At 44.2% G+C, this 27,658-nt stretch overlaps 2 protein-coding genes across 6 annotated transcripts in view; one reads left to right on the forward strand and one right to left on the reverse strand.

Moving 5' to 3' along the window:
- The first annotated feature begins 4,132 nt into the window (after positions 1 to 4,132).
- On the forward strand, positions 4,133 to 7,701 carry LOC119955631 (E3 ubiquitin-protein ligase RNF183-like). Its single transcript, XM_038782032.1, has one exon. It carries the CDS (start codon positions 4,680 to 4,682, stop codon positions 5,253 to 5,255), a length of 576 nt encoding a protein of 191 aa, XP_038637960.1. The 5' UTR covers positions 4,133 to 4,679; the 3' UTR covers positions 5,256 to 7,701.
- Positions 7,702 to 13,700: 5,999 nt separating this feature from the next.
- Positions 13,701 to 27,658, reverse strand: part of prpf4 (PRP4 pre-mRNA processing factor 4 homolog (yeast)) — a 45,060-nt gene continuing 31,102 nt past the window's right edge. For all 5 annotated transcript variants that reach the window (XM_038781650.1, XM_038781652.1, XM_038781649.1 and 2 more), the window contains exons 10-14: positions 25,775 to 25,864; positions 25,081 to 25,203; positions 20,590 to 20,697; positions 17,316 to 17,434; positions 13,701 to 16,026 (exon numbers count right to left, since the gene is read on the reverse strand). In XM_038781650.1, the coding sequence (XP_038637578.1) occupies positions 15,833 to 16,026; positions 17,316 to 17,434; positions 20,590 to 20,697; positions 25,081 to 25,203; positions 25,775 to 25,864 (634 nt within the window). In that variant the 3' untranslated portion in view covers positions 13,701 to 15,832. The remainder of the gene's footprint in view (positions 16,027 to 17,315; positions 17,435 to 20,589; positions 20,698 to 25,080; positions 25,204 to 25,774; positions 25,865 to 27,658) is intronic.

Raw genomic sequence — 27,658 nt, forward strand, 5'->3', positions numbered from 1 at the left:
TTTTTGGACACTAAGGGCAATTTAGCATGGCCAATCCACCTAACCTGCACATCTTTGGACTGTGGGAGGAAACTGGAGCACCCGGAGAAAACCCACGCAGACACGGGAGAAGGTGCTGACTCTGCACGGCCAGTGACCCAAGCTGGAAATTTAACCTGGGACCCTGGAGCTGTGAAGCAACTGTGCTGGCCACTGTGTTATCGTTCCCCCCCCTCACCTCTGCGGCGCAGGGCAATCTCACTGGCAGTGACTACTCTTCCCGGTGAACCTGTGGTCTCCAGTGCCCATTCCTCATAAGGGCCGAGGACTCATATCTCTGGTACTCCACCCCCATCTTGGCCATTTCCCGCTTGTTATGGGCTATCTTCTCCTGCAGGGGCAAAGAAAGGGCTTTGTGAGCTGTGTGCTTGATGGTTGGGTGGAGTCTATTGTAGGTGGAATGTTGGGCACCGCAATTGGACATGAAGGGATTCTGCTGGTAGGTGCCAGGGAACGCCTCAGGCACAATTGCAAGAAGGGACCCTGGGTTCAGAGCCCAGAGAAGATATCCACATCGCAAGAAGGGACCCTGGGTTCAGAGTCCAGAGAAGATATCCACATCGAGTGATTGTAGCCAAGCCAGTTTCCTTCCCCAAGTACGGGTAATACCTCGAGATCAGCTGGGAGTCTGAATCATACTGTGTGAGAGACTAGTGAATAAAATTGGGTTAAATTGTGAACCCGTTTTGTCCTTTGTTCGTCTCATAAGTGAAGGCACCTGGATAAAACATTTTGCTAATAAATTGGACCAAGTGTCTGATAATTCACAAACAAAATTTTCTGTCACTCTCCCACTTTTTATCCTTTTCAAAATTGTGGGGGTGACGGAACAAAGGTTTGAATTTGTGGATCAGCTCATAATCATAGGCCATTATTGCTGCTTGTCCAGAGGTCTTCAACACAGGTTATCATAGAAGGTAGTGAATTCTTAAATTCTTCTAAGAGAATTACCTCTCAGAGCCTCTTAGGCAGTTTAAACTCACAATGCTTGTACCCACCTATTAAAATTGTGCTGCCTAATCCTTTCAAATTCAGCACAAGACTGTTTCAGCTGTCTCCTTAAATTCTGAAACTTCGCCTTTAATCCTCAGGAACTAATTCAATGTACTCAGAATAGCCTTTTTTTAACCTCATCATAATCCTTAGACACCCCTTTGACAGAGAAGAATAAACTTCCTCTGCCTGCCCCATCTATTTACTTTGCATGGGTAATGTCCACGTTTCTTTTGGCCTCTCCTTTTTGGTTGCTATTTTCTCAAATGCCCTTAAAAATGTTTCTACTTCCTTTACTTCAAATTTTGTAGAAACTTGAAACATATTGCCACTGCTTCCATTCTAGGGTTAAGCTCCCCTCTGGCTCCTGGCAACTCCCTTTTAATTTGCAGCGCTCTCCAGAACTCTCTCTTTTGTTATTTCCTCTCTAACTCCAACCCCCTCATTTCAATTTCCATTTGAAATGTTCTTTCCTTTTGAAATTACCATTTCTTTTTCCATTCTTTTTCATGCTTGAACTGCAACCAAATTCTTTCCAGCTCAATGTCCCCTACACAACTTGGACTACTTGCTCTTGGGCTCTCCTGTGTTTCGAACAGACTCAAGCATTCAACCAATATATTTAGGGGTGGCACAGTGGTCAGCGCTGTTGCTTCACAGCACCAGAGTCCCATGTTCGATTCCCGGCTTGGATCATTGTCTGTGCGGACTGCACATTTCCTCCGCGTGCTCCGGTTTCCTCCCACAAGTCCCGAAAGATGTGCTGTTAGGTGAATTGGACATTCTGAATTCTCCCTCAGAGTACCCAAAAAGGCGCTGTAGTGCGGCAAATGGGCATTTTCACAGTAACTTCAGTGCAATGTTAATGTACGCCTACTTGTGACACTAATAAAAATTATTTTAAAAATACAGCGCACTCAGAGTATGGGTCCTGGTCTTTGTTTGCAGCCGGTAATGGTTTTCCTGTAGATTAATTCATTTCAGGTTCTCTGCAGTTCAAAAAATACTGCACAGCCTTTCTTGAGAAAAGCCAGAGGAGAGAGTGAGCCCATTTCCCTGTGATTCCAGGAGTCAAACGGAGCTCCTTGGGACTCTGAAAATGATTCCACTGGGACAGGAGCCAATCACCACCTGCAACTGGGCAGAGCCTTTTGGACCAATTCATTGCCCCCAGCACATCAATCAAACCGAGTCCCACCCATCTCTCTCTCTGGTGCCGAAAGGAAGAAGCTCCCTGTTCAGACTAGCAGAGTGTTCTCTCCTGTAACCTCTGAATTCCTCACCCCTCTTTGCTGCTTGATTTAAAGATGCATGTCCATTAATCATCCATGGATCAAAAATGATCACGGCAAAATAAAAGGAGAAATAAGGGAATAAACAGGAAGGACCCTTCCAACAGACTGCAGCATGTGGGAATTGATAGACGCTCCATGCAGTCTGGATGGCCACAACTGCAGGTGCCACCGGTTTGACCAGCTTGAGAGGTGGGTTTCGGAGCTTGAGCATTGGTTGGAAACATAGCGGTGCATCTGTAAGCCTGAGGAATTTGTGGATAACACGTTTCTAGACATGGTAACCCCACAGCTTAAGGAAGTACAGTCAGAGTGGGAATGGGTGACCACCAGAAGAAGGGGCAGGCAGGTAGTCAGGAAAGCCTTTATTTAAGAAAAGGAATTAGATGGTAGCTAACCAGTTGTATTTGCTACATATTTCATTATAGTTCTCGTTATTAATAAACTTACAAACCTGGTGACTGTAACCAAAGACTTTTGGGTATTTTTCTAAGAATTAATGGTTAATTCATTTGTGTTGCGACTCTCGGTTAAGTGGGGCTGGAATTGACCACACACTAGCCCAGAGTGTTGTAACACTGCAAAAATAGGACTAAGCTCCCCAGTCAGACTTTTCGTTAAAAGAACTTAACTTACCTTAAAGTAAGTTACTTTTTCAAAAAGCTAAAACTCTTATATTTCCTTAATCTAGATTTAAAGTGGAGAAAAACAGCCTAGCCACTACCTACCAATCAGCTCCCTTCCTTGTAGCCTCTTACTCCTGCAGCTGAACAAGACCACCCTCTGAAGATAAAAAAGTTAAAAAGCAAAAGTCCCCTCTGCACAGAATTCCCACTTTGCTCCAAATTCCCAAACATATGCTCACTCACTCTGACAGCTCGTGCATGAATCCCAGCAGTTTGGTACCCCCTATCCTATGTGTCGCTCACACATGCTAACCACCTCACCCCTTCATGTAGCTGTGTCCACCTCATGGGTAGCCGTCATCTACACACATGCAGCTGCGTCACCGATACAATTGTAGCTGTGACACACTTGTAGCTGTGACATCCACACGCCTGTAGGTGTGTCAACCACATGTGGCAGTCACCCATATACACACAGCTGTTCGCTCACACATGTAGTTATGTCACTCTCTCTGGAAAATGTGTGTGGTTTACAGATTAACAATTGGGTTCATTAAAAGTTCCGGCCAGCTAAGCCACCCCCACCCCACCAGCCTTGACTCTCCAGCTCCATGTAATTTTTGGTTTTCATAGAATTTACATTGCAGGAGGCTATTCGGCCCATTGAGTCTACACCGGCCCTTGGAAAGAGCACCCTACTTAAACCCACACCTCCACCCTATTCCCATAATCCAGTAACCCCTCCCAACCTTTTTGGACACGAAGGGTAATTTATCACGGCCAATCCACCTAACCTGCACATCTTTGGACTGTGGGAGGAAACTGGAGCACCCGGAGGAAACACACGCAGACACGGGGAGAACGTGCAGACTCCGCACAGTGACCCAGTGGGGAATCGAACCTGGGACCCTGCGATGTAACTGTGCTAACCACTTTGCTACCCACCCCTTCATGGTTTTGCACTAATTTGAACTTTGGCAGGAGCTTCCCTCTGTCGGTATGGAGGGGGGGCACTCGCAATTGCTCAGGTTGTGCTTCCAGCTCCCCTCGGGCGGGGCTCATGGCCACCCCGAAGCCCCAGCTTCCCTCGGAGGAAGTAAAGGCACTTTGCAACAAACAAGTCAGCCTAAGGAGGGGCAGCGGCCTGAAGAGGAAAGAGTCCTGCAGTTGAGACCAGGAGAACCGGTTCCACTGGTTCCTCACCCAGCCCCTCCACACACACACCCAACACCAACAGTCCCCGTCAAGTCACAGAGGCGACAGTCCAAGGAGAGAATGGGGGAGACTGCGACAGCAAACTGGGAGAACCGGCGAACCGACCCAAATGCGTGAGTGAGAGAGCACGGCCGACAAGGGGTCGACAGCCGCGGGACGTCAGTGAGGAGACCGGGCCGGAGAGGTGTGAATTCACCGTCAGCTTTTCCGAATCCCTGACTGAATCGTTCGGACTCCCCTCCCCCACCCCGAGCGAAGGCGGCGAGAGATACCTGTGAGTTCCACCGTGAGGGAGGAGAGTCGTGGAGAAGGCGCAACAGCCTCGAGGCCCGGAGGGGGAGAGCTGGGGCCGAGTGAGGGCTATTTTCCCGCCGGGTGAACTGGGAGCGTGGAGGACGGTTGAGGGAGGCGCGAGGTGGAGGGGGAAGCCAGCCTCCCGCGCGCCTGCTTGGCGGGAAGCTCGAGCTCCTCCGATGGTGCGAGCTCCGCGCCGGCGCGAGGTCCGAGAGTCGCCATGACGCCCGAGAGCAACGGCTCCGAGGGCGAATGTGCCATCTGCTGGAACGCCTACGACAACGCCTTCCGCACGCCCAAGATCCTGGAGTGCAAGCACACCTTCTGCCTCGAGTGCCTGGCCCGCATGAGCCTGGCCTCGGTGCCGGAGATGGAGCCGGGGCCCGGCGTGTCCTGCCCCCTCTGCCGCCACCCGACGCCGCTGGGCGCCGGGCAGCTGGTGACGGGCCTGCGCACCAACGCCGACATCCTGGGGCGGCTGCGGCTGCAGCCGTTGCACGTCTACCTGGACCGCGGCCGCCTCTTCTACAAGGGGCCGGGCAAGGCGAGCTTCCTGCTGCGCCGGCCCACCGTCTACACGCTCAGCCTGGACGTGGAGCGGGAGGGCGCCCCCCCCCTGCGCACCCAAGCCGCGCCGGCGCTGGAGGACCGACTGCCCGAGAACACCCTGTGGAAGTGCTGCCAGAGCCCGCCCTGCAGAACCGTCACCTACATCATGATCGCGACCTTCGGCATCACCATCATTCTCGTCATCTCGCTTTTCTGGACTAAGAAAATACTGTGGGACCTGGGCTGAAAATGAAGCACCCTGCCCACATTTAGCACCTGTCACGTCCTCGGGACATCCTAGAATCTTTTACAGCCAACGAAGTACTTTTTCTTCAAGTGTAGTCGCTGTTGTGATGTAGGAAACACAGCAGCCAATTTGCTCACAGCAGAGGCAGCAATGTGACAAATGACCAGATAATCTGTTTTAATGATTTTGGTTAAGGGATAAATATTGGCCAGTATACAGAGGAAAACACCCCTCCCCGCCTTTCGCCTGAAGATACTGCGGGATATTTCACACCTACCTGAGAGGGCAGACTGGGACTCAGTTTAACCATAAGTCAGCACCTCTGAAAGCTCAGCACTCCATGAGTACTGCACTGGAGAGCCAGCCTAGGTTTTGTGTTAAGTCTCTGGAGTTAGAATTGAACCCACGACTTTCTGCCGCAGATATTAATGCACTCCCAACTGAGACAAGGCTGAGACCCCTGAGGAACAGGAGCAACGTCTGAGGGAGGAACTCTGTTCAGCGGTGCCTCGTGGCAGGTGGACAATATCATCTTCTATTGGGAGCACCGGCTGAAGGAATCTGGTCGAGTCCTCTGCTTGTTTTTAGAAACGCAGTCCATATCATAACCACTTCACGCAGACAGTCCTCGGGCCCAGTGCCACAGTAAAGCTGCTCAATGTCTTGCAGGCTCTTTGGGTTTGACATGTTCTGACTGTAGCATCGCAAGGATGCAGGAAAATACGTTGCAACATCATTAGTAAATGATGTATTACTTTGTCCTTATGTAGTGAATATGCTTCAGTTCCCTGCTGATCTCACTGTTCAAAATAGACAAATGTAGTCAGGTATCCTTTTGGATCAGGGCCAAGAGTCACAATGGCATCTTGTCTCAATTACAACAAACTGCCATGGGAGTGAGGAACAATATATCTGCTCAGTATAGAACAAGATATCCCCCCAACCAGGTGAGAGTCTGATACACTAACTCATAGTCAGGTAAGGGTTTGGTACACTAACTCCCATCCAGGTGAGGGTCTGGTACACTAAATCCCAGTCAGGTGAGGGTCTGGTACACTAACTCTCATCCAGTTGAGTCTGGCACACTAATCCCAGTCAGGTGAGGGTCTGGTACACTCTAACTCCTTGTCAGGTAAGGATGTTGTATACTAGCTAGCATCCAGGCGAAGGTCTGGTACACTAACCCAGTCAGGTGAGGGTCTAGTAAACTAGCTCCCATTCAGGTGGACAATGCTTCCAAACTTTTCCAATGTTGAGCTGAAGTTATTCTTAACCAGGGTGCAGGGCGTGCGCACAGCACACCCCCTCTCAGTGCAACAGGTGACTGAACAGATGTTTTACAAAGTGAATACTGAAGAAAAGCATTTTAGACAAATAAGTTGCCGTTTAAGAGACTGAAGACCCTTACATTATTTGTAGTGTGTGAGGCGGAAAAACAGACACGAAATAGGGAACCCAAGTACTTTCTGTTGGAAGACAGTCATCATTGAACTTCTGAACTTTAGCACTCCGAGGAGAATTATGTTGAGAAACACACATTTTCTCTTTAGCCTTTGGTTGTCAGTATCACTCCTTGGTTCCGAGGGAGATACTGCCATCAGCCTTTGTCTGCCAGAGAGATATATCAAGTCTTTACACCAAGGTCGCCATGCCATATCTAAAAGATCAGCAACTCCAGCTTTAGGCACATTGGATTCACCGCCTTTTCATCAAGAGACCAGGATTGTTATTAATTTACAGAAAACTTTAACTTCATCTTGCAGATCATCATTAAAGAAAGGAAGACTTATTTTGATAAAGTGCCTCTACGGACATTCCAAGGTATTTTATGGCCAACAAAGTACTTTTGAAGTCTATGAAATGTCGCAGTCTAATTTGCACATAGCAAGATACCAAAAACAGCAACGTGATAATGAGCAGAAAATTCATTTTGGTGATGTTGAAGGATATTGGACTGGATATATCTGGGATATTGGGTAATATTAGGTTACAAAAACCCTTCCTTAGTTAACAGCTGGTACCTAACTGGCATCTGTGTCGATAAAAATCCAACTAATGCCAAGGCTGCAATCGGTCAGTAGATTTGTGGTGTTTCAGGTACTGGATGAATCAGGACCCGTCAAATCCTGAATGAAAGAAATTCGGCCTCCGGAATGGTCATGTACGCATGACTGCTTGGAACTTAGTCTAATATTTACAGGTTTATAGCTGAAACAAATTATAATTGTGGGAGCCAAAATAAGCTTTTCACTATATACAATATATAGACAAATATGTATATGTGTATGTGTTATGCCAGAAAATTCCATCTGCTTCACGAATCACCTTATCTGGCTTGTGACTCCAGACCCACAGTATGAAATGAAATTAAAATCGCTTATCGTCACAAGTAGGCTTCAAATGAAGTTACTGTGAAAATCTAGTCGCCACATTCCAGCACCTGTTTGGGGAGGTTGGATGGGAATTGAACCATGCTGCTGGCCTGCCTTGGTTTACTTTAAAAGCCAGCGATTTAGCCCTGTGCTAAATCAGCCCCTTTACATTACGAAACCAGTAATGTGGTTGATTCTGAACTGCCCTCTGAATTGGCCTAACAAGCCACTCAGTTCAAGGGCAATTAGGGATGGGCAACAAATACTGGCCCAGCTGGCGAAGACAGCATCCCATGAAGGAATTTTTTTGGTCAGACCTACTTGAAATTTATTTTTTTATCCATTCTTAAATGTTAACATCACTGGCTAGGCCATCATTTATTGCACATTGCTAACTGCCCTTCAGAAGATAGTGGTGGTGAGCTGCCTTCTTGAACTGCTGCAGTCCAATATGGAGCTGCATTTAGGTTCGGGAACAGAATCGTAGGAACTATATTTAGCCTGGGATGGTGTACAGCACAAATTCATCAGAATGATACCTGCTTTAAAGGATTAAACTAAGGGACAGATTGCATTGACTTGGTTATTGAGGGGAAATGTAATCAAGGTGTTTAAAATGATTAAACAATTTGACTGGGGAGACACAGAGAAACAGTTACCATAGATGGGGAGTCCAGACTGAGGGGGCATAATCTTAAAATTAGAGTTAGGCCACTTAAGAATGAAGCCAGGAAGCACTTTTCTATACAACGGTTAGTAAAAATCTGGAAATCTTTTCCCCGAAGGGTGGGACAATTCAAACTTTCAGGATTGTGATGGATAGATTTTTGTTAGGCAAAGATAGAACATAGAACAGTACAGCACAGAACAGGCCCTTCGGCCCTCAATGTTGTGTCGAGCCATGATCACCCTACTCAAACCCACGTATCCACCCTATACCCGTAACCCAACAACCCCCCCCCCCCCCCCTTAACCTTACTTTTATTAGGACACTACGGGCAATTTAGCATGGCCAATCCACCTAGCCCGCACATCTTTGGACTGTGGGAAGAAACCGGAGCACCCGGAGGAAACCCACGCACACAGGGGGAGGACGTGCAGACTCCACACAGACAGTGACCCAGCCGGGAATCGAACCTGGGACCCTGGAGCTGTGAAGCATTTATGCTAACCACCATGCTACCCTGCTGCCCCAGATATCAAAGGATATGCAGTAACTGCAGAAGAATGGGGTTGAGATAGAGATAACTCATTATCTACTAAATTTTGAAAAAGATTTGAGGGGTTGAATGGCCTACTCCCATTCTTATTTCTTTATCATTTGGCGCTGACCCCAGGAAGGACCCTGTTTGGATGCAGGTGGTTATATCTTCATCATGCACAACCTACAGAGCCCCACCCATGATGTCTAAAGAACCAAATTTCTTCTAGGCTGCCTCCTAAGAAAGGATCCACTTGGTGTTTGAATCACTCAGTGGGCTCATAGATTTAGAATCCAGTGCAGAAGGAGGCCACTTGGCCCAGCAAGTCTGCTCCGACCCTCTGAAAGAGCACCCTATCTAGGCCAACTCCCCAACCCTTTCCCCGCAATCCCAATTAACCTGCATGTCTTTGGACACTAAGAGGCAATTTTGCATAGCCAATCCACCTAATCTGCACATCTTTGGACTGTGGGAAGAGGAAACCAGACACGGATGAGGCGCAAACTCCACACAGTCACCCAAGGATGTAATTGAACCCGGATCCCTAGCGCTGTGAGGCAGTAGTGCTAATCACTGCCGCCCACACTCATGACTGACTTTGACACACAACAAAGGAACTGGTGGTCCTTTCAATTGGAGTTTGCCTGTCACTTAAGTTGTTGAACTCCAGATGATAACAGGTGGGTCCCATCATTTATTTTAGTGACGGAAGATTCAGCTGTGGGAAGGAGAAATCGGCAGTGACCACGGACTATTGCACAAACCCAATCGACAACACACAACTTGTGAATTTAGTAAATTCACGCCTCATAAACACTGTCAGGGACAGCAGGGTAACCTCTGAGAGTGGTTTAGAAGATTAAACGTCAGTTTGAAGTAGAAGAATTGGTGAGTTACTCCAAGTGAGATATATTAAAATCAATTTATCTTGCAAATTTCAATTTGCAAGATCGGAGAGGCCTGTATTCACACAATGGTATCTGCAGGGGTTGGCATATAGAAAAGGGAGAGGAGAATTCAATGTTAGAGGAACAGATGCAGGACTTTATGAAAGACATGGAACATACTCCAGCACACAAAACATACCCAGAGACACAGATTATATCCAGACACTCACAAATAACACACACAGACATGATACGTATCCCAACATACGGGGAACAAACCCTGACACAGATCGAACATATCCAGAGACATGGAATGTACACAAGGACTATTACCCATTACCTACTGAGGGGGATTAGGGATTGCTCCCAAGACAGTTCCTGCTTGATCAAGGCCTTTCTATTTTTTCTAATTATTTCTTAGACTGCACATGTGTGCAGGTATAAGGACTGTGATATCATCCCCTCTGTTTTAAACCTCTGTAAAAGTCAATGATACGTTAATTAAAAATATTGTAAATGACTCATATTGGTGTTGGTAGATGAACAAAATGAAATATGCATAATCATTGGTTTGAAAGGTGACACAAAGTTAAAAAAAAATTCTCTGGGACCAATGCGTCAAAGCAGACATGAAGGTTTCACATAAAATGGTAAGTTTGAAACAGATCCCCAAGTATGGAGAGGCAGTACAATTTAAACGGTTCTATTGCGAGAGTTGCAGAGGGATCTGAATGTGCCCATTTTCATATATTTGAAGGTGATAGGGCAGGTCGATAAGGCTGTTAGGAAAGTATATTGGATTCATAGCTTTGTAAATAAGGGTGTTGCATACAAAAACAAGGAAGTCACGCTAAACCTTTACTGGCTGGGCCTCAGCTGGAGTATTGTGTACAATTCTGGAAGAATGTCATGGCCTTGATAAGGACTGAGAGACGGTGGCTTTGTGGAAAGATTGGAGAAGCAGGAACTGTTCTTGGAGAAGAAGTTCAAGGGAAAATTTAATGGAGATATTCAAAACTATAAAGGGTTCAATAGAGCAGGTACAGAAACACTTTCCTCTGGTAAGTTAATCAGTAAGCATAGGTCATAGATTTTTTAAAAAATTGGCAGAAGAGCTAGAGGGGAAATTAAAAATGTCTTAAAAGGGTTGTTAAGATCCGAGTAAATTCAAAAGGAAATTGGGCATGTACTTGAAGACAGCTAATTTTCAGGCTTCCTGGGGTGGGTGGAAAGGCCTGTGGAACTAAATCAATAATACTTTGAGACAGCACAGGCGCATTGGGCTGAGAGGCCTCCTTTAGTAAGTTTATCTGACAGTCATTAAAGGTCAAGGTTAGTCAAATGTTTTAATTAATTCTTGGGATTTTAGGTAGCACTCGCAATGTTGGAACTTATTGTCTAGCCCTGGTTGCCCTTGAATTAGCAATAGTGGGCCTTCTACCTAAACAGCACTGTGGATGTACCAGCACCACATAGGCATCTCACCACCACCACCTCAACGGCAATAGGTGTTTGATAGCTGGCGCAAAACACAACGTGCTGTAAAACTATGACTAATAAATGCTGGCCTAGCCAGCGACGCCCACATCCCATAAATGAATAAAGAACAAACAGCTTCAAAGTGGTGAAGGTACTGCCTTAGTGCTGTTAATTTCATTTTTTTTATTTCAGAGAATTTACAGTGCAGAAGGAGGCCATTCGGCCCATCGAGTCTGCACCGGCTCTTGGAAAGAGCACCCTACCCAAGCCCATACCTCCACCCTATCCCCATAACCCAGTAACCCCACCTAACACAAAGGGCAATTTGGACCCTGAGGGCAATTTAGCCTGACCAATTCACCTAACCTGCACATCTTTGGACTGTGGGAGGAAACCGGAGCACCCGGAGGAAGCCCACGCACACACGGGGAGAACATGCAGACTCCACACAGACAGTGACCCAAGCCGGGATTCGAACCTGGGACCCTGGAGCTGTGAAGCATTTGTGCTAACCACTATGCTACCGTGCTGCCCAATCTAAGATTTTGACTTAACAACGATGAAGATACAGTGATATAGTTCCAAGTCAGGATGGTGTGAGCCTTGGGAGGGGAACTTGCTGGTGCTGGTATTCCCATGCACCTTCTAAATAGTAAAGGTCACAGGTTGAGAAGGAGCTTGTGCAGCCACAGTAAACGTAAAAGGTAAAGTCGCCATAGTCCCAGATGAAAACTTTCCCCTTTGACAGCCCACTGGTGGTGATTTAACCGGAGGATCACCACACCTCAGGCGGGGGGCAAAGTTGAGATGGTGGGCCTTCATGAATACTGGCTATTCATAAAGCCTGGAAACTTGGCCAACATTATTAATCCAAGAGTCTTGGCAGTGACTGCAGGTAAGTTATTGTACCACAGGCATTCGATTCTGGTCTTCCCCAACACACTTTCCAACAAGAGTCACAGCAATCAGTGGGAGGTGCTCGCCAGAGTTCCCTTCCCAATACCAGCAGAGGGATCAAACTTGGAATTTAATGGCTCTATATAGCTGAGCTGTAGGGTGAAATTTAATTCAGGGGTTTAGATGCATATAGTCTCTCCTCCCATCCCCCTACTCCAATTCACATCCTTGCCAATTCGCTTATCTGCACAAAACATGTCATTTTGCCAATTGTGGGTCTAATATTTGTTTACCAAGGTTTTCAGAGAGAGAAAAAAACAGTAGAAAAGTTGGAAAAAATTTCTTATGGTAGAAAAAGTGCCTAAATAAATAGTTAAAAAAATATGATATAGGTTTCCATGAAATCCTTCCTGGACTAGAAGATGTGCATTGGGCATGCACCATCGGCAATGTTGCTTACTGAAGTGTTTGCGTGTGTTCATTGCTGTTATGATTTCATTTGTGTCTACAGTACAGTACCTGGGTAATCTTTAAAGGACCATTATTAAAATGGAAAGAATCTGAACCGAGTAGTAAACGACAATGAGTTACGATATTAGAGAGACTCAGGCAATTAGGGGTGGGTAATAAATGTTGGCCAAGCCAAAGAAGCTGTTTGTTCTGTTTTCCAAGAATGTAACCCCCACAAACGATGAAACTTCACTGTCCACACAATAATGGATACGCAACCCAGAGATACAGACTGGAATCAATGACTGGATGTTTTAAAGTTACACATTATATATAGAATTATTAGATAAAATTACACTGACTTCTTGTTTACAAACCCTTACATAATCTTGTCTCACTTAACTATAATAATCTTTATTGTCACAAGTAGGCTTACATTACTACACTGCAATGAAGTTACTGTGAAAAGCCCCTAGTCGCCACATTCCGGCACCTGTTCGGGTACACAGAGGGAGCATTCAGAATGTCTAAATGACCTAACAGCATGTCTTTTGGGACTTGTGGGAGGAAACCCATCCAGACTCCGCACAGACTGACCCGAGCCGGGAATCGCACCTGGGACCCAGGCGCTGTGAAGAAACAGTGCTAACCACTGTGCTAGAGAACATTAATTAACATGTCCCATCAGTGGCATTAATGTAGCCTCAGCCTGCACAGACACTCCTAAACTCCAACAGTTCTTCCAAATGATAGCTTTTGTCTTCACTCTTGCTTCAAGTGATATATAAAATCAAAGTATAACGGTCAGAATGTAGCACTTTAAAATGAGGATTGAACTGCACAATGGCCTAATTGTCTCTAAGTTACTGACTTTGATTTATCCAAGACTTGGTCGTAGCTCACATAGGCAGTGCCACAAAGGGTTAACCTGCAAGTCTGTTTATATGGAGTTTATATGTAGACTGAGACTAGTAAAACCACAACAAACCGAACAGCCAAGTTTAACAAAATACACGTGTCTCTTTTAAAATCAGGCACAGGACAAGAGTTTTAAGTAATAGCAATTATAACAACTTAATATTTGTTAAAAGTACCCAGGGGTTAGAGAGGAATCTAATTTAGGGGATTGGATAGTTTTTAATAAGGAATATCAGAGACTGAATTACACTGTAATTTAATCCAGGGGTTCAAGTGGTTTGCAGCAACAACTTGTATTTATATAATGCCTTAAATAACACATTTCACATGAACTTGACAAACCAAACTCTGGCGCCACATAAAGATGTACAAAGGCAGCTTGGCCAAAGAGGTGAGTGTTAAGGAATGTCTAAAAGAGTAGAGAGGGGAAGAGAAGCAAAGATGTTGAGGGACTGAATTGGTGGCACGACCAACAATGGAGGAGCAATTAAAATTGAGAGTGCTCCAGACTTAGATGAGTACAGATATCCCAGAAGGTTGTTGTGATTAAAGAGATAAGGATGAGAATTTCAAAATGAAGGCATTGCTCAACCAGGAACCAATGTAGGTCAGAAATCAGAGGGATGATGGGGGAACAGGACTGGATGTTAGGTGATGGGACCAGAGTTTTGGATGACCTCAAGTTACAGAGGACAGAACCTGGGAGTGAGATAAGTGGTTAAATCTAGGGGTGAGAATCAGAGGGATGATGGGTGAACAGGACTGGATGTTAGGTGATGGGACCAGAGTTTTGGATGACCTCAAGTTACAGAGGACAGAACCTGGGAGTGAGATAAGTGGTTAAATCTAGGGGTGAGAAAGATATGAGTGAGGGCAGTCAGACTGACCGGTGGAAATAGGCAAACTTAGTGATGGTGCAGAAAGTCTTCTTACAGCCAAATATGACAAGCTTTGCAAGCAATCTAGTTCAGCTTCAGTTGTCAATGAGAGGGATTGAGTCAGTGGCTAGGGGAGAATTTTGTCAGGGACTAAAGACAAATGATTTTGGCTTTCCCAATATTTTAATGGAGGAAATTTCTGTTCATCCAGTACTACATGTCATGGCAATTTAGACATTGGAGGTGTTGTCAGCATACATGTGAAATCTAATGTGTTTTCAAATAACATTGCCTAGGGTCAGTGTGTAGATGTGAAATAGGAGGGAGTCAAGGAAAAACCCTTGGGGAACAGACTTGCCAATGGTACAGGAAGAGAAGCCATTGGAGGTGACTCTGGCTACGATTGACCACATAAGAATGGAAGGTGAATGTTATTCAAACATGGAGATCCGGGAGATTGGCATGGATTTGCTTGTTGGTATCACGTCCAAGGACTTTAAGGTTGGAGATGGGGCGGCTAGTTTACAAGGAAGCTGGGGATCAAGGGTTGGTCTGTTTAAGAGGAGTAATGACAGTAGATTTGAAGGACAGAGGGACTGAACCTGAAGAGAGAACCAATAAAAATATTGGCTTGATGGACTCATCTATAGAGTAATACCCAGAGTTGATTAGAGGTTAGAATCTAACTGTTTGGTTTAAATGGTTTATGTATAGAATAATAGATGCCCAGGAATGAGTTGCAGACTGAAATCTATGCGTAATCTGCTATTGTGACTTATTGAATTACAATTATTCAGTCCGATTCAAAATTACAGAAACACTCATGTACCAAAATATTTATTATAAAAGCATCAGAGCCTAATCCTCTGTGTGGCTTATACAATCCTGCGCACACACACACACACAAACAAATTCCAGGGTCGTCAGTGACACAGTTGGGCTAAGTGTTGTTACACTAAGCCACATAAAGCTGATTGAAGGTTTGCAAAGTACTGCTGGGCCCAGCCTTGACCGTAGATGTGCCAGATTTGAATCCCTGCATCGGCTGGTCTAGTTTCTTTGAAGTTGCTGATGGAAATGAGAAGGCAGCAAGGAATATGAAGAACGCAATTGTCTCAATGGTTAAATTTTGCAAGCAGAGAAGATCTTGTTCAACGTCTGCTCCTGATCAGGGTTAAGCTGTTACTGTGGAGCCGGGCCAGGTCAATTTTTAAACTGTTAACAGTCAGCTCGGGCTTTATGAGGAATTGGGAAGGCCCAGAAACTAAACAATTCTCAACAGTCCTGTCAGTCCCAAGACAAATAAAATATATAAGATGATCAAATCGGCCTCCAGGTGACCATGGCAACTCATGCTCGACAACTGGATATATGACTGTTTGGAATTGTTGAACCTGGTGGCCAGTTGCCAGTAGTTTGGTAGTGTAGGTGGCATCTTTTCTCTCCCGCTACAGGTTAGGAGTTGCCTGTAGTCAGCACTCTGTTCCATTCTTTTCACTCCGATGTCCAAAGTTTGAAGGTCCTGTCGTACGAACATGTGGCAATCAGCTGTCCATTCGGAGAAATGTCCAACCCCATTACCTTGCCCTCATGCCCGGCCATTGTTTTGAGAGGTGACCACCCAGGGTGTGTCCAAATCTTTGCTGTGTTGTCATAAGCACCGGTCAGCAAGTAATGTCCATCTGTGGCTGTGGGGAGAAATAAATCGACTTATGCAATGGGAGATTTGGAGACTAATAATGAACGTAATTTCAGAGACAAGTAGGATAAAAACGGACCAGCAAGAAACTGGTCACGGTATCACCTTCTTACCTGTGGCACTAAACTAATGGAACAAATATTTCATTTCCTTGCTGCCTATGATGATGTTTACATAAAGTGGGATTGGACATTTCACATCAGGAACTCAATTGCACAACACAAGAGAGATAATGAGTGGATGGTATATAATTGTCAGTGTTGCTATGATGCTGTAGTAGGTCTTTTACTGAGGTTCCATGGAGGGGGTGGTGGGGGTGAGGAGAGGGTGCTGGTGAGAGGGGGGGGGGAGTTTCATGTCAACTTTGGAGTAGGCACTCTCCTGAACTGCATCATTTTTTATCAGTCAAAACTTCCAGCATGCCAGAAAACAAATGGGAAGGACGAGTGCTTCATGAGCTGACCAGACCCCAGGTAACCTGCAAATGTCTCCCAATAGGATTGGAATAGTTGTACCGCCTTGCCACTGGGACTGGACCCTCTGTAAGAGCTCCACAGACTGTCACACACAATCCGAAGATCATCGGAGCACAATTTCTAGTATTGAAAATGAACCCGTCTTCCCTCCTCCATCAAGGAGGAGAGCCTGTGGAGTAAATCAGAGACCTTGTCTCAGACTGCGACTCAGACTGTATCCGTATCAGAGGTTTGGTTGCTGCTCCATTTCACCAGTTTGATGTTAGACAACATGTCAGGCACAAGCTGAACAGCGCAAATAACCCAAAACATTGCCTCGGAATCTCCAGGTGAACTGTCTCACTATTGAGAATCTGGACAACCTGCTGTGGGTAATCCTTGTTCCAGATCAGTCAATTTATAGAACTGGACAGCACAGAAGCTCATGCAGCCCACCAAGCCTGTTTTGGCTCTTTGAAGAATTATCCAATTAGCACTACCCTCCAGCTCTTTCCTCTCATTGTTCTGTAAACCTTCCCTTGTCAAGTCTTTACCCAATTCCTTTTAGAAAGTTACTACTGATTCTGCTTCCACCCCTTTTCAGGCAGCACGTTCCAAATCACAACTTAAATGTGTAAAATTATTCTCATTTCGCGTCTGGTCCTTTGGTCAATTACTTAAAATCTGTGTTCTCCAACACTTCCCCTAACAAAACCCTTCATAATTTTGAACACCTCTTTTAAATCTCCCTTTAACTAGTTCAGCTTTAAGGAGAACTAACAGGAAATTGTGTTACTGTTGGATTGCTCTATGTGGTACTTACGCTGAAACCTGACTGCTGACAGGAGGTTCTGGTGCGCTGGAATGGTGTAGATGCATTTTCGCTGTCGAAGGTCCCAAACCTTGCAGGTATTATCGCCACTTCCAGTTGCTGCATGGTATCTAAAAACAAAATAAGAGGGTCGCCGTGAGGCTCGACAGTGAGAAACTGACAACCAGCTCCTTGTTGCGTTCAGGGAGAGATGTCATTACTCAAGCTGGTGGATCCCATGTCACATGACTCTCACTGATCATGTGCACAACATTGTGCAGGTTGCAATGCAGGACACAAGAGGAGCATATCAAGGAGATGGCTGAATATCAAAAGATGACAGCAAGTTCAGTGTCACTTCATGATGAAGGGAGACTATCAAAAAACTGTGCACTTTTACAGGAGGGTTCATAGAATCACTACTAGTGAAGGAAGAGGCCACTCGGCCCATCGGGTCTGCTCCAACCCTCCGAAAGAGCACCCAACTTCGGCTCAATCCCCTGCCCTAATCCTGTAACCCCATCTAACCACTGGACACTAAGGGGCATTTTATCATGGCCAATTCACGTAATCTGCACATCTTTGGACTGTGGGAGGTAACCAGAGCATGCGGAGGAAACCCGTGCAGACACCAGGAGCACGTGCAAACTCCACACAATCACCCTTGGTTGGAGTCGAGCCTGGGTCATAAGGAGGAGGTGTTAGCAATTCTGGAAAGTGTGAAAATAGATAAGTCCCCTGGGCCGCATGGGATTTATCCTAGGATTCTCTGGGAAGCTAGGGAGGAGATTGCTGAGCCTTTGGCTTTGATCTTTATGTCATCATTGTCTACAGGAATAGTGCCAGAAGACTGGAGTATAGCAAAAATTGTCCCCTTGTTCAAGAAGGGGAGTAGAGACAACCCCGGTAACTATAGGCCAGTGAGCCTTACTTCTGTTGTGGGCAAAGTCTTGGAAAGGTTTACAAGAGATAGGATATATAGTCATCTGGAAATTAATAATTTGGTTAAAGATAGTCAACACGGTTTTGTGAAGGGTAGGTAGTGCCTCACAAACCTTATTGAGTTCTTTGAGAAGGTGACCAAACAGGTGGACTTGAGTAAAGCAGTTGATGTGGTGTATATGGATTTCAGTAAAGCGTTTGATGAGGTTCCCCATGGTAGGCTATTGCAGAAAATACGGAGGCATGGGATTCAGGGTGTCTTAGCAGTCTGGATCAGAAATTGGCTAGCTGGAAGATGACAAAGGGTGGTGGTTGATGGGAACTGTTCAGCCTGGAGTCCAATTACTAGTGGTGTACCACAAGGATCTGTTTTGGGGCCACTGCTGTTTGTCATTTTTATAAATGACCTGGAGGAGGGCGTAGAAGGATGGGTGAGTAAATTTGCAGATGATACTAAAGTCGGTGGAGTTGTGGACAGTGCGGAAGGATGTTACAAGTTACAGAGGGACATAGTTAAGCTGCAGAGCTGGGCTGAGAGGTGGCAAATGGAGGTTAATGCAGAAAAGTGTGAGGTAATTCATTTTGGAAGGAATAACAGGAAGACAGAGTACTGGGCTAATGGTAAGATTCTTGGTAGTGTGGATGAGCAGAGCGATCTCTGTGTCCATGAACATAGATCCTTGAAAGTTGCCACCCAGGTTGAGAGGGTTGTTAAGAAGGCGACGGTGTGTTAGCTTTTATTGGTTTAGGGATTGAGTTTCGGAGCCATGAGGTCATGTTGCAGCTGTACAAAACTCTGGTGCGGCCGCATTTGGAGTATTGCGTGCAATTCTGGTCGCCGTGTTATAGGAAGGACGTGGAAGCATTGGAAAGGGTGCAGAGGAGATTTACCAGGTTGTTGCCTGGTATGGAGGGAAGATCTTATGAGGGAAGGCTGAGGGACTTGAGGCTGTTTTCGTTAGAGAGAAGAAGGTTATGAGGTGACTTAATTGAGGCATACAAGATGATCAGAGGATTAGATAGGGTGGACAGTGAGAGCCTTTTTCCTCGGATGGTGATGTCTAGCACGAAGGGACATAGCTTTAAATTGAGGGGAGATAGATATAGGACAGATGTCAGAGGTCGGTTCTTTACTCCGAGAGTAGTAAGGGCATTGAATGCCCTGCCTGCAACAGTAGTGAGCTCGCCAACACTACGGGTATTCAAATGGTCATTGGATAAACATATGGATGATAAGGGAATAATGTAGATGCGATTTAATGTGATTTCACAGGTCGGCACAACATCGAGGGGCGAAGGGCCTGTACTGCGCTCTATTGTTCTATGTGTCCCTGGAGCTGTGAGGCAGCAGTGCTAACCACTGTTCCACCGTGCTGCTGTTAGAGGGTTGGAGAGGGTCCATTGAGCGAACAGGATCTGCACTTATTTCGGGGACAACTGATGGAGCCAGTGCCCATTACAGGGGGAACATTGATCTAAAAAAAGACCTCCCCCATTTTTAAAGTCTTTCTTGGTATTTGTATTCCCTGCTACTAAATCCTACTAATCTGCACTCTACCCCTTTTAAGGCCTCAATAGCCTTCCTCTTGTGCGAAGTCCAATGTTACACATAGCAGTCTGAGGAATAATTAAGATTTTATACTGGACCATTATTATCTATTCTCTTTCCTGTTGAACATCTAGTGATAAAACCTAGAATTCCATTGGTTTTGTTTTTACAGCATTATCAATCTGAGATGCTGCCTTTAATGCCCTGTGGGTCTGTTCTCCAAATACTTCTGTTCTTCCTCAGCATTGAGCCTATTCCCATTCAGAATATTAACTAGAATGCATAACTTCACACTTGGCAACACAGAATTCCAGCTATCACTCTTTAGCCCATTTCCCCCAATCTCATTAAAATCCCTTTTTGCCTTTTAAGGAATTAACTACAGTATTGTTTAAAAAAAAAGACACGCTGTTGAATCTTTTCATCTTGCACTCATCAAATCAGACACAGGAATGTCAAATTTCAAAGGGAGCAACAATTTATACTGCTGGGAAAAAGACTCGTTGGCATGTGGACTAACTACACCTTCTAATTTGGTATGATCTGAAAATTTCAGCATCATATCTCGATACAAATCACTATTGTGCAGTGAAACAAGTGGTCTCAGAGCTGAATCCTAAGGGACACCAGCAATCAATCTGGAAAAACTGCCCTTAACTCTTTGCTTTCACCAGTATAGCCAGATTTTTACTCAAGTTTGCTACTCTTCCCCTAGTTCCATAACCACATTCTTCTCCAGTCATCTCCCATGCCCTTGTCAAAGGCTTTCCTAAACTTCATATATACTTGTCTTACCCATTGGGAGAGAAGCTGACCCCATAGATCTCCTTCAAGTGTCCCTCCAGGAACATGATGCATCGACCAGTCCGTAAATCCCACAGCCGCCCAAAGGCATCCAGGCCACTGGTCAGGGGAAGAAACAATCAGCATTAGACACAGGAAAAAAAAAGTTCAAAGATTAGGTCAACTCGAGCAAGACCAACCAAATTCAGTCATCTCCTTAATTTTTCCATCATTGTCCTTCTGAGGTTGGTCTTGAGACTGCTTAGTCAGATCATCAATGATGACACCTCACCTTCCCTTCTCTAAGCTCTGGAGATGGGACATTAACATTGTTAATACTGCTGAAATTCTCTCAATGGTATCCAAGATATCTATTTAGGCTGGAAGTTGAGTCTACATATTAGAAATTGAACACTTTAGCACTGCTGTTAGTTATCAGGTTGCTTTGATAATACCTTAATTCCCCCAAACAGACCAATTTCTTCAAAGTCGCAATCTTTCCCCTTGGTTATACGGTGATCTGGAGTCACATGTAGGCCAGACCAGGTAAGGATGACAGATTTCCTCCCCTAAAAAGGACATTAGTAACCAGATGGGTTTTTACAGCAATGGTTTCATGGTCATCTTTCGACTTTTAATTCCAGATTTTTTTCTTGAATCCAAATTTCACCATCTGCCATGGTGGGATTCAAACCGAGGTCCCTGGAGAATAACTCTTGGGCCTCTGGATTTCTAGTCGCACGATAATACCACTATGCCACTGCCTTCCACATAAAGAACCTAGCTTAAAGTACCAGTACCCAGACTGTGTCTGCTGAAGCTCTAATTAAGGTGTTGTAAGGGCAAGATAATCTTTTTACTTGGTTACAGATGAAGGGCTAATGGAATAGTGTTTATTATTTGGATGGATCCCTGGGGTATAGATAATCAGAGGGATTGTATTTAGTCCTAGCTAAGCAGGCCATGGAACTTATTGGGACACATATGATGTAATTAATGGGAGGAGCCAGGTCTGTCTGTAGTTTGCAGTTTTGCCAAATGATGTTAGGTTGAGCAGAAGGGTCTGACAAGACAGAAGTGTACTGGATCTGCTCTTTTAAGGGTCTCTCTCCAAGTCTCTACACAGAGGACCGTAAAGTAGACCAGTTTTGTTTACTTTATTTATAAGTGACATTTGAACAATACTGGGGTTGCTTGGTTGGAATATTTATAGTGAAGATGTAGGGCATAAGTTAAAGTTTTTCCTTTTCTTTAAGAACTGTTCTTTTTATTTTATTAATTTTTTCCAATTAAGGGGCAATCCACCTACCCTCCACATCTTTGGATTGTGGGGGTGAGACTCACGCAGACATGGAGAGAATGTGCAAACTCCACACAGACAGACTGTGACCCGGGGCCAGGATCGAACCCGGATCCTCAGCACTCTTGAGGCAGATAAGAACTGTTTAACTTTTAATTGTAGAACTTTTTCTGTCACGTTAATGTGGTTAATGCTTTGTAACAATAAAGTTTGATTTATTCTAAAAGATCCCCATTTGTCAGAGGATCACCCCTGGGGTGAAGTATCCTTTCCTCACAGTTTTACAAATTGCAAATTGTTGGGGTTTCTCACCCGGTTTCCTAACATAAATTGGGGTCAGGTCCAGTATCCTAACAATAAAAATGGTCAACTAAAAAATGTCTTTTGAAAGCTACTCTTGTATTTTTTTACCCAATCCTTGCAGGCAGTATGTTGCCAATCATAACAATTCACTGTGGTAAATTAAATTATTATTTCCTGCTCTTAAATCTGCATTCCATGGTTACCCACCCTCTTGCTGGTGCAGATAGATGAAAAAAAAATAAAATCGCTATTGTCACAAGTAGGCTTCAAATGAAGTTACTGTGAAAAGCCCCTAGTCCCCACATTCCAGCGCCTGTTCAGGGAGGCTGGTACGGGAATTGAACTCGCGCTGCTGGCTTGCCTTGGTCTGCTTTAAAAGCCAGCTATTTAGCCCTGTGCTAAACCAGCCCCTGGATGATCAATAGTTTCTTCTATTGACCCAGCTATATCATCCTGGTGCCTTCTGCTCTGTACCCTCCCCTAAGCCATACAAACTTCCCAGAGGGATAGTGTTCAGAATTGGACACAACACTCCAGTTGCGACCTAACCTGCGATTTTTAAAGCTTTAGCACAATTTCCTTGCATTTGAATCAAAACTTCAGCTTATAAAGTATGCTTTTATCTGGTATGCTTTTAACAGTTTTAGAATTTGTCCTGCTACGTTTTAAGGTTGTGTATGTGAACCTTCTCCGGTTCCTGCTTTTGCATCCTGTGTATAATTATACCATTTAGTTTATCTTGCCTCTCCACAGTCTTTCCTCCCCAAAATGTATCACTTCACAATTCTCTGCATTAAATTTAATCATGCTGTCATGTATCTGTCCATATTATTGGCCTCTCTATGTCCTCCTTTGGTCTGCTACTATACCCTTCACTCTTTATCACACTACCTCATGGTGAAAAAAAACTCCCCTCAACCCCTCTAATCTTCCAACTAATTATTTCAAATCTATGCCTGCTGCTATTGATTTATCTGCTAAGGGAAAAATAGGTCTTTCCTATCCACTCTGTCAAGACCCCTCCTAATTTTGTGTGCCTCAATCACTCAAATAGATTATCTAGTCATGATCACAACGCTGTTTGTCAGAGTGGTGAGTAAATTGGCTGCCACAGTTCCAACAATATAAGTGTAACCTCATTTCAAAAGTATTAAATTAGCTGTAAAGACACCCGATTAACATGAAAGACACTATATCAATGCAACACAAACAGAAGATGTAGGACAACCTTGGCAGGTCTGCCAGCATCTGTGAAGAGAACACAGAGCCAACGATTAGAGTCTTTGTCAAGTCTTTGTTAGTTGACTCTTTGTCAAAGCAACTGAGCAAGTTGCTTTGTCAAAATACTGACAAGAGTCATCCAGACTCGAAACGTTAGCTCTGTTCTCTCCACAGATGGTGTCAGATCTGCCGAGATTGTCCAGCATTTTCCAGTTTTGTTTCAGATTCCAGCAACCGCAGTAATTTGCTTTTGCTATATAAATGTAATTCTTTTTTTCTTTAACATATGGAAGAAATTTCTAGGAAGAGTAGTGGAGCTGAAGAAACAACTGGAATGGGGAATTTTCGAGAGCCTCGTTAATGTACAAATTAAGGAGGTGTGAATTAGACAGGTGTAATGACCTCCCTCACTGTAACTGGAACCATCCTGAAATCCATGGATTGCGCCACATTATGACATTATTTGGATAGCCATCTTCTTTCAGGACGTCCAACTCGGGTAGAATCTCCCTTTAGGAGATTGGAATACCTGTAACCAATGTTACCTCAAAGTTACCGCTTGTGCACAGCTGCACACAAACAATTAAAGCATACACACACTTAAATGGAGTGGCCGTACTGAACAAAAAAAAATTAAGAGGGAACATCACCCATAACAGATACTTGAGTCTTCCTCTGACAAGTCATCAAACTATCTGAAAAGTGTCTTTTTTTGAACAATGGAACAAGAGACACCATCCTAACCTCATATCTTTCAGCACATTCATGGCTCCCTGCTTTTAATCTTGGAACAAGGCCATTTCCACCCCCCCCACTTAACGTGATGTCAAAAATACATATTTTTGTATCATATGGAGAAGTTGAAACCAGTGCCAGCATCCACCAAAGTCACAAAACAAATCAAGCAGACAGGACCTTGAGGAAAGCACATTGCACAGGCAGTATCCAGGATGAAGGACAGCCCTGGTGAATTTATAGAGATCAAGAAAGAGATAAAGCTGGAGATGCAGAATATGACCATCAGCGGTAATAGAAAGAAAACACTGGCCAACCTTTTCAATGTAGATGTAAAGGTGAGAGCTAATTTTACTCTCTGTATACTAACCTACTGTTTACCTCTTGAAAGATGCTGACCAACCTGCTGAGCATTGTCAAGAATTTTTAAATTTTTATTACCGAATTAGAGACCAGATACTGAAACTTTATGTTGATCAATCTAAAAGATTGAGATTTTAAGTTGTGCAAATAATCGATTCCAAGAGTGGGGTTGAACTTGCTGGCCAGTGGAAATGGATAGCGAGATGCTGAGGTACTGTACACAATGAGCCTCCTACATATATCCGTCATGGGGAGATCATCTGATCAATACAGCTCCGAGAAAGAGCCAATGGTTTTCAAACGGACAGTTCCAGACTGAACTCGCAGTGTTGCCTTTCCATATCTGCAAGCAAAATATTTTCTTCCACATGGTAGTTAAAGGAATGAGAGATACACATGGGCTTTATTGCTGCAAAATGTTGCCAATGCATAGAATGTGCACACGATGAGAACTTGCAGCTCCGGTCCTGTCGTTAATAGAATTTAACAGAGCAACTGTAGAGAGATTATTTTGGATTTTCAGTTGCTGCTGATTTGAGAGAATTCACTCCTAAATATACACAAAATGTGTCTAGACTCACCCAGTTCCCACCAGAGAGCCATCACGATGGAAGGCAATGTCATAAACACCCTTGCTGTGGCCTTCCTGATGGAGGATTTCCTCTTGAGCTTCCAGATCCCACAGTCGCCAGGAGTGGTCATAACTAAAGAGCAGAAACAGCAGTCGAAATGTCACGATAGAAATATCTTTTACAATGGAAACTGTATCTTCCCAGTGACAACCTGTTATCATAGAAATTGAATTTTATCTGCAACCATCTGTTACTAAGGTGAATGTTACTCATCTGTAAACTACGTCTTACCTCCAGTCACGTTGCCACAAAAACTACATCTTACCTTTAATTATGTCAACACCGGAACTATAAAAAGCGTTCACGTGGCACACAAAGTGTATACATTTGTTGAAAGGGGAGAGATACTAATGAAAGAACACTGCAGGGTGTACACATTTCCAGTGAGTGTTTGAGACATAGTAGAGTCCATGAGACACACTGGAGTGTTCACACCATCAGCGAGTGTATGAAACAGAACAGTGAGAAGAGAGCAACTTGGAGATGTACTGTACGTGACAAAAGCCGAACACTATGTATTTGAATTTCTGCAACCACAGCAGGTCAGAAAACACAAACAAATTTTATTTTTATTTATTCAAATTTAATGTAACAGTTATATTTCTCATTAACTCGAGAAACATTTACAATTGCCATAATTTACCATGTGGTGCCCAGAAATCTGCCCGATGGATGCCATGCCACTCGAGCAACTCGCATTGTGTGCCCTTCAATGTCAGCGACTGGTTCATCACTGCAAAAGATCAATGCATTGACAGCTCAGAAACATAGGGTGTGCACTTCAAATAAATAATTATATTCTTACATAGCATTTTGTGACCTCAGGATGCCTCTAGGCAGGTTACAGTCAATTTGAAGTGTAGTCACTGTTGTAATGTGGAAACAAGGTAGAAAATTTGCACACAAACAGAAATGAAATAACTGACTAGATAATCTGTTTTAGTTGTTGGTTGAGAAATAAAAATTGGACAGGACACTGGGAGAACGCCCTTCCTCTTCTTTAAAATATGCCGTGGGTTATTGACACTCACTCAAGAGGGCAGACAAGGGCTCAGTTGAATGTGTTACCCGGAAGAAAACATATCTGTCGGTATAATAGCCCCCAGGGTATCACTGGAGAGTCAGCCTGTACTATATGATCAATTCTCTGCTCTGCAGCCTTCAGATTCATGAGGCGAGAGAGTGCTACTACAGAGCCAAGGCTTGTCAATGGTATGTGCTTTGTGTAAACAGATCAATCTGCTGGGGACTAGAAACCCTCAACAAAGCACTGCATTCCACAAAGCTGGAATCAACAAATTCAAATGTAATGGGTAGCTCTTTGACTCCAATGTCAGATTCAAGAGTGAAGTGTTATCCAGCTCTGACAGTACAATGTCATAATATAATTTACAATAACTGACCCACAGTCTGACAGTTTCCTATACATGTCTTCACTGAATATCAGTTCACCAGCACGATTCTTTAGCACTTCAGACTGCCGTGATTGCAATATTAAACATAGCTTTAGTTTAACTGCAGCCGATGGGGAGGGGATAATGTTGTATGCTATATTGAGTCTGTCAAAGGAAGCACCAACAGATGGTTTATATCTTAGCTTTGCAGCAAGGCCCTCAATCACTTTAACCCATTTATCAAGTGATTATATACAATAGCTAAACAAATGGAGTCCAAGTGACTGTGGGAAATGAGACACAAATAATGGGGGCTTGAGATATTACACCCCCACCTTCCCCCCTTCCTAAATCACAAAGCTGTCCAGATTGTCAAAGGAAAGCTGGCCTTCCAAACCACACTGCAGGCATTCTGAAACATAAAGAGCACACTCGCCACATGTGCAAAACTGAAACACAGACAAAGGACCTGTACATCTTGGTGTCCTCAACAGTCACCAGAGATAGTGACCGCTGGGCTGGGTCTGAGCATGTTCTTTCAGGTTTGTGGACCAGAAACTCAGTCATGTGCAATGTGCAATGGGACCTGGAAGCACTGTGAACCAGCGGGTGCCAGAACGTTCACACCGGCTTAGCAGATATCATGTAATTATATTTCCAAACTCATGTGGAGCTGATGGCACCGTGGAATGATTCCATATATCAAAGAATTGATTGTGTCACCATTCTTTTGGTTCCATTAATGGGTTTGTCTTCGTGAAAATTAATATAAATTTATCTACTATACATAATTCTTCGCCGGTCCCAATTTGTTTCCATGAAGATATAGAAGTTTATAAGCAAGTGTTTCTGGAAAGGCAGACCGTTAAAAATCAATTCTACAAAAAGCAAAGGCGGCATAGTGGCAAGCACTGCTGCCTCATGGCGCCAAGGACTCAGGTTCGATCCTGGCCCCGGGTCACTATCCATATAGATTTTGCATATTCTCCCCGTGTCTGCGTGGGTCTCATCTCCACAACCCAAAAGATGTGCAAGATAGATGAATTGGCCATGCTAAATTGCCCGTTAATTGGAAGAAAATAATTGGGTAACTCTTAAAATTTTTTTAAAAATAAAATAAATATTCTACAAAA

This window comes from Scyliorhinus canicula, chromosome 21, assembly GCF_902713615.1.
Source record: "Scyliorhinus canicula chromosome 21, sScyCan1.1, whole genome shotgun sequence".
Classification (NCBI taxonomy): Eukaryota; Metazoa; Chordata; class Chondrichthyes; order Carcharhiniformes; family Scyliorhinidae; genus Scyliorhinus; species Scyliorhinus canicula.

Excerpts from the sequence above, each read along its gene's own strand:
- LOC119955631 (XM_038782032.1), top strand. The coding sequence starts at position 4,680 with ATGACGCCCGAGAGCAACGGCTCCGAGGGCGAATGTGCCATCTGCTGG.